We start from the raw sequence: 7,789 nt of genomic DNA, 5'->3' as shown, positions 1-7,789 counted from the left end.
ATGGAAATATGCAAAATTGTGGACGGAATATTGGTTATTTGAAAAATCCGGTGCATATATTTTTGATTTTTGAAATACTAGTTCTTTTAGAAAAATCCGATAACTTATAATAAGTACTAGATATTTTGAAAAATTCCATACATACCAAATTTTTTGAGAATTTTGAAAAATCCGGTAACCATTGTGAGTTTTAGAAAAATCAGAAGTTTTTGATATTTTTAACAAACTTTACCCGATAAAATATATACATATAATACAAAAAATTCTACAATATCAATACAAAACAAATTATGTTGACTTCCTAACTTTTTCTCAATGCCTAATACGTCTCGCATATGCTGATTCTCATGGTTTTGATACAGTTCGGTCTCCATTAGTCACTGATGGGAGAAAACAAACAATTGAGTTTCAACTTCACCTGAACCCAATGACCCTTGTGTCATACCCCAATTTTTGACCCTAAGATCATACATTGATTGCATTTTAATCATCAATCAAGAGCACTATTGTGAAGTTCTATCTTTGATACTGTGATCATCTCTGAGGGGAATCATCAAGCACTTTTAGCTTTTTATTTGTTTTATACTAACCAAAATCCAAAAATATGTATTTTGTCTCTTTTGTTCATATTTTACAGGTAAAAGATCGGGCAAAAATCAAAGCAGTGCAAGAAAATGGATTTTTGAAAATTTCACTATGGAAATCGATTTACCCATGAGGGAAATCGATTTCCCTAGGGAGAAATTCAAAAAAATAAGGAGGGAAGCATGACATCATTTTGGCACCAATTTTCTTTGATCAAAAATCCAATTAATTACCTTCATTAACCTTTTTTAACCTCATTTTACCATTTAAACACCAATTAAACACAAGTTAATTACCAAATGCTAAAAGACCAAATTGCCACTACTCTTGCTCCAATCCTATAAATAGAGGTCTCTACTCTCTCATTTCACAAGCTTGGAAAGCCAACAAAACCCTTGCAATTTCTCTCTTCATCCCTACCAAATTCACCAAAGCTCTTTTTCTTTCATAAAGTTTGTGAGTTACATCTTGAACCTCACAAATTTTGAGCTAAACCACCATCCATTTCACTCTGTTTTCTTCAATTGTTGAGAGATCAAGATTTGTGTTGGTGATTCTTGAGTAGATCTAAGTTTTGTTCAAGATTTGGTAATTTTCTTCATACTTTTTCATCTATCATAATGTGATTCTTTTGTGCTTGTGTTTGATGCATCTTTGATGCTACATTGGTCCTATTTGACGGTGAATTGATGGAAATTTCGTGCTCCAATTGATATGTGATCATAAGGTGTTTGTATGTTTGTTTAAATCAAGTTTCATAGTTTATAATGCTGTTTTTTTTAAACTGTGCGCAGGAAATCGATTTCCTCCAGAGGGAAATCAATTTCCACTCTGTTTTTTGCGCCAGATTTGAAAACCTGCACTCAGTAAATCGATTTCCTCCTGAGGTAAATCGATTTCCCCTGGGACAGAATGTGTTTTTTGCTTTTTTTTTGCTTGTTTTGGCTTCCTTCTTCCTCCACTTCATTAACATCATTGGATCTAGGATGTTGATAGGTTTGAAATGACCAAATCCATAATATTAGATGAATGATATTAATGATAGTGTGAGTTGATTTATTTTATGCATTTTATTCTTCTTCTTCTCTTTTTTCTTTTGATCGATGAGTGTCTTAATACCTTGAGAATTCTTATGGATTCTTGGTAAAGACTATATCGTTACCTATTTTCTTTTCGTGCGGTATTGCTTTCGGAGAGTGATCTACATATCGCTTCTCTCGCATGCATTAGCACATAAAGTTTTGACCGGCCTCGTTGTAGGGTGATTTCTATATAAATCACTTGGCGATCTGCTTAACATAGCGCAATATTTCGCGTCCCGAATAAAAAAGATCAAACATGGAAGAGAATTGTATGCGGTTGATTTAAGACTTATGGAAGTTTATCGTGTAGTTGCTATGATTTTATCAAGCTTCTGATAAATTTCCATTGAATTTAAATCCGAGAACATCCTTCACTCACCATCGATCTTCATTACTAGCTTTGATAACATACTTGACAAGTTTCAAGATGGTTATCTTTAACATCTAACAATTGACTTTAATTTCCACATTTTATTATATTGCTCTTTACATTTCTCGCTTTATTGCTTTATTTTATCATTTCATCATGTTTATGTTTCTGCCATTTTCTCTTTGTCCATTTAGACGTTTATATTCCGCTATTTTCTTTTTGTCCATTTGGACGTATTGTTTATGTTTCCGCTATTTTCTTTTTGTCCACTTGGACCATACTTTATTTTTATGCTAAAACACTAATAAACAACAAAAATCTAAAAAACACATAAGGCTCTCTTTCGGACTATTGGTTACTATCCCGAGCATTTTGGAGATTCGGACTTATGGACTTAGTACCTCTGGACCCTTATGACATTGTTACTCTGTTGTTGTTCTGTCTGTCTGGCATTGGATTGTTGTCTGTTTGTGTATGCAGGTATTTCCTTGAAAGTCCTTGATGGTTAATTCCAAGGCATTGATATAAGGATTTTACCCGAAAACAGCCGTTACTGTGCCCGATTTTCGTCAGAATTTTAATGTGCTTAATGCAAAGTGGTGCTAAGATAATAAGTTCCTCTGGATCCCCAAGTGATGTGTTGGTTTAGTATTGATATTCCAAAGGATGGGAAATCTATCTTGACTCTTAATGTCAAGTGTTGGCTTCTTATTTCGGTTAGACCGTTTCTTTCCTTAGCTTTTATTTTTATGCACTAAGTTAACCTCTTCATCTCCTCCCCTTCTTAGATTTTCAAAATCTTCTCCCTTTTTCAAAAATCTTCTTATGTTTGTAAAACCTTTTTTATATCTTTCTTTAAAAATATCTTTTGCCCTTAGTGGCTTTTCTTCAAAAAGTTTAGACACGATTAATTGTTGTAGTGAGTTGCGATACCCCACGATTTTGAGATTAATTGATATAATGGAATCTTTTCCACGTGAGAGAGCTAGTGGCATACTCGTTGATTTTAATCCGAGTTGGAGCACTTCTTTCATTTGTGATGCAAAGAAGCCATTTGTTCTCATGATCAAGATCAATGGCTGGGTATTTCTCTCCGACGACGATAAAGTGCTTATTCGTTTTTTTAAACGTTTTTCCCTTTTAAGCAGAACTACATTAGCTCTGGCTTCTCCATTGCACCGAAGAGGTATGTAGGCACAAAGCTTAATGCTTTGCCGAGCTTATTTTAAAAATAAAACAAACCCCTTTTTTTAGCACACACGACACAGATTTTCAAAAAGGTTCCTGTGGAATACCACAGGTATGAGGGGTGCTTAAAACCTTCCCCTTGTATAATCAACACCCATACCTGAGATCTCTTTCTTTTTTTTTTAACTTTGGGTTTTACGTTCTTTTCCCTTTTCCTTTGGAAACAATAAAGCGCGGTGGCGATTTCAAATGAAATATTGAGTCAAGTCAATTAATGGCTTCGATCTCAGATTTTCCCCGCTACACCTTGTCAACAAAACCAACTGCAATAATTTTGTGTCTACTCGAAGCTGCATGGAGCTATCACTAATGGGAAGAACGTGATGTTAAGGTTCCTAGACAACGAGACCAATATGACATTGTATCTAGAAGCAATAGGGTAACCCATATCTGAAATCGTTATCCACTTCTAACGACCCTGCACACCCAAGCTAACTACCCACAACACACTCCTAACTTCCGGTACCGTGTCATAGAACACATTGAAATACATTTGATGGTGTTGATAAACATCAGTATCTAACTACATTCTAACCAAAAGCCAAGCCTCTTTTCCCCATCCAAGTAAAGCTACAATAGCACATAAACCGCAATTTCCATATTTATCCACATCAATAATTTCATCAATGTACTAATGTAAGAAAACAGGAAACTGAGACAAGATATTTGTAAGATTGACTATACGGTTGACTTTTAGTTGGTTGTTTAGGTGCTTATCGTAGTCTGACTTCCCTGCGAGCCCTCAACACACTCCTACTACGAAGGATCACAATGCATATCTCTTGACCCTTTTTACTCTTTTTATTTCCCTTATTTGGCTTGTTCTTCACTGGTGGTGGACACATGAAAGTTGTGGATGGATGTGTTAGTTCCCGAAATTTTTTCTTTATCACCCTCTGGCCTACTATATCCAAGTACTGAAATACCTCTTTAACTCTTCACACTATTCTTCTAAATCCAATTGTGTTTCACTATCTTCTTGAGTGACCTCATTCTCTCCAATGTATAATTTCTTCCAAAACACATGAATCGATTCTAACAGAATAGGCTCACCTTGTATTTGAAGACCTGTAAGTTCACATGCACAAGGTAACCGATGTGTTGTTCTAATGAAGCAACCATATGTATCTTTGTCACAATCAACAAATTTTTACCCATTTTAGCTCCTTTCTAACGTGTTGCATACACTGTCCTGAAGCGAAGTCATGCAATCTGGAGTAAAATGGAGTGTTATATTGATGCTCAATGTTGGTAATACTTTTTTTAAATGATACTCTGATTGAACCTAATTGCAAATTCAACATGGTGTTCACAACATCTCATAGACCCACAACATGCTCATGCATATGTGATTTGACACACTCCTTACACTTAATACTAGCATTTTTTGAAATATAGAGCAGACACAATATATAATTTGAGTTTGAAAACACAACACTCAAAAGCGAATAAAGTTTTCAACTTGTCTAGTGCCCACGTGAAGTTTCTCTTCCTTTTATGTTCCATGTAGGAAAATCCAACCGAAAACGTCAACTTTGTGGATGTAACACCAACAATGTCAAGTAGCGGTAGCAGGTACCTGTTTGTTTTGTATATACAATAAATAATCAACAGCTTCCAAGCTAGAATCAAATAAATGAAAATAGAAGCAATTTGAGCATGCAGTACCTGTTTGTTTTGTATGTACAATCAAAAATCAACACCAAATGAAACATAATCAACAATTTCACTGAATCAGGATGCATCCAAAAAATATCAACAACAATATTTGAATCGTCCATGTTTCTACACGAATAAGATTCAGTAGATGTTGCATTTTAGTCAACGAACCTCTCTTGTTCGTCTTGTATGTATATCTTGCAATATACACCTGGATAACGCTCGTTAAGTTTTTTGGATCTCTATATTTCAAAGCAGCTATTATGTATCTGGGAACCATATTGTATTTGATCATGTCATTCACAAACTGTCTTTCATTCTCTTTTAAACGACCTAATACGCCATGGCCATATAAGTCCTTAACTAGTATATGATTGTGAAACCCACACCTAACCTTAACCTTCAAACTGCTACCACTTGGCACAGATCTCAACATAAATGGACATTTAACTTTCATACTATAACTTCCATCAGAATAATTCTTCTTTTTGTAGTTTCCTCCTCTCTCACAACCCATAATCAATTTATCTCTCCTCCCTCTGATCCCATTTGTGGTATCATAATGAATAGTAACAACAATAATACTATGTTATTTACCAACAGATTATGCACATGCTAACACGTCATCCAGGGAGGAAAATATCAGTTATTTACAACATATACAAAATAAATTATTAATGTTAGAGATATCGTAAGCCTATTAATTTTAAAATAAGTTAAAAATCAAACATGTAAGTAAAACATACATCGTCAGTGGTGAAAAATTGTATAAAATCTGCAGGGGAACCATCAGGATCTGGATTACAAAATTGAAGCATTCTGAACTACCATATTTTTTTTAAAGTATGCGAAATATCCGGTATACAAGATTTTTCCAAAAATCCAGAACTTTTCAATATTTCCCGGATATTTTGAAATATCTATTAGAAATGTACCAAATTTTTTAAAACCTGCGGTAAATACACAACTAATTCCTAAAAAAGACATAATTGAAAAAACCGGTAAAACTACAACAAAATACCAGATCTTTCTAAAATATATGGTAAAAATGCAACAAAATACCATATTTTTCTTTAAAAAAACATTGTTATTCTATATGATTGGTTGCATTATGCAAAACAACATTGAGTATACAAGATGTTATGGTGAAGAAGAGACACATGTGGGACACGATGTTCCAGACTCTGTGCAACATCTGGCCCTTGTCGGATTTGTTGCTATCTTTTAGCAATCTAATTAGTTAGATTTGTTTGGTAATTTAATAAGAACAAATTTAAACTATGGAGATTGAAATTTAAAATTCAAATCAAATCTATTAGTGGAGCTTTTTTGAAAAACAAATCTTTACAAAACCTCCACCATATATGGTGATTGCAATTCAAATGCCCATTGGAGAAAAGCCTGGCTATGAGTTTCTATTTAAAGAGACTCATTCTAACATTCAAGACTACAGGCTTAATTGAAGATTTTTGTGTTAGGATTTATAGTTTCGAGTCTTTGTTTATTGTTATGCTTGTATACCACACTAGCATCTACATTCATATCATAAGGCATAATTGTTGATTTTTTAGTTGAGTTATAGTTCAACATTCATCATTTTGATTATTGATGTTGATGGACAAGGTTAGTGATTGAGAGAAAGTGAGATGGGCTCTCATATTTAGGGGGAGTCCTAAATAAAAAGACACTAGGGTAGAATTGAGAAGAGGGACATTAAATAAGGGGCTTGTTCATCTAAGATACTTTGTACTAATTCTATTGAAGAGTGGATTTCCTTGCTTGGATTGGAAGCCCTGCATATGTAGCGTGATTGCGTCGAACTAGGTTACCAATTCTCTAGTGTTATTTACTATTTTTACTTTGAACCATTGTCGCTGTCATATTGTGTTAAATCTGATCTAACAAGTTGGACAATTTTTCCCAAACATATGGTCCAACATATGTCTAATGAGGAACAAAATTACAATTGGCATCAGAGCAAGAATCCTGTTCTCTTTGGGTGAGCTCTAGGAATATATTTTCTGTTCAAATGGACAACACTAAGGATGAAGGGTCAATCAATAGACCACCTATTTTGGATGGCACTAACTATGATTATTGAAAAGCTAAGATGGTTGCCTTTCTTAAATCCATAGACAACAAAACTTGGAAGGTTGTGGTTAAAGGTTGAAAACACCCTGTGATCACTTCTTAAGATGGTTCGACAAGCTTAAAGCCTGGAGCTTATTGGTCCAAAGATGAAGATGATGAAGCTCTTGGAAACAACAAAGCCTTGAATGCTATATTCAATGGTGTTGAAAAGAACATATTCAAACTAATCAACACATGTAATAAAGCTAAAAAAGGCTTGGGAGGTTCTCAAGACTTCTCATGAAGGCACATTCAAAGTGCGTATGTCAAGGTTTTCCAATTGGAAAGGCTAAAAGAACAGGAAAGACTTTTGAAAGAGATTGAGTTCGGGGGGTAGGTTATCCAAAGGGAAGGTGTAAGCACCCTTTGTATCCATGGGCTCATCCACACTAAGACTAATTCATTTTAAAAATTTGGTCTTCTAATATAGTTTATGACAAATTACACGATATTTAGTACAATCACAATATCCAAATAATGCTGAAAAATATGAAAGTTTTCTATCTGGATCCCTTGACTTGTACACATTATACATATCGTATCCTGACAAAATCTTTACTCGGAATCGTTAAGTACAATCTTCTATTTGCAACAAACATTTGTTTTGAGTTTGATGACTCATAAGTAAATCCAATTCCTTTAAAGTCTTTTACGGTCTTGCCCACCCCTAGAATTCCTTAAGGGTTGCAATTCCATAATTCAATATACAAACAGA

The 7,789-nt window shown here is 34.3% G+C and overlaps 1 protein-coding gene across 1 annotated transcript; it reads right to left on the bottom strand.

Annotated features, from left to right (window-relative positions):
* Positions 1 to 3,808: 3,808 nt before the first annotated feature.
* LOC131658444 (uncharacterized) lies at positions 3,809 to 5,461 on the bottom strand. Its single transcript, XM_058927736.1, has 4 exons — positions 5,116 to 5,461; positions 4,954 to 5,014; positions 4,717 to 4,864; positions 3,809 to 3,916 (listed from the first exon to the last, which is right to left on the bottom strand). Exons 1-4 carry the CDS (start codon positions 5,459 to 5,461, stop codon positions 3,809 to 3,811), a joined length of 663 nt encoding a protein of 220 aa, XP_058783719.1.
* Positions 5,462 to 7,789: the final 2,328 nt, after the last annotated feature.

Source organism: Vicia villosa, linkage group LG3, assembly GCF_029867415.1.
Source record: "Vicia villosa cultivar HV-30 ecotype Madison, WI linkage group LG3, Vvil1.0, whole genome shotgun sequence".
Lineage (NCBI taxonomy): Eukaryota > Viridiplantae > Streptophyta > Magnoliopsida > Fabales > Fabaceae > Vicia > Vicia villosa.
The sequence above is the reverse complement of the archived record's forward strand: the minus strand, read 5'-3'. Positions and strand labels throughout refer to the sequence as shown.

Bases quoted from the DNA above. Each gene is read 5' to 3' on its own strand.
- LOC131658444 (XM_058927736.1), bottom strand. From the start codon at position 5,461: ATGGGTTGTGAGAGAGGAGGAAACTACAAAAAGAAGAATTATTCTGAT. The intron at 4,865-4,953 runs GTACTGCATGCT...CAAAACAAACAG, and splicing joins TGTACATACAAAACAAACAG to GTACCTGCTACCGCTACTTG. The intron at 3,917-4,716 runs GTTTTCAAACTC...TTCTTACATTAG, and splicing joins TATTCGCTTTTGAGTGTTGT to TACATTGATGAAATTATTGA.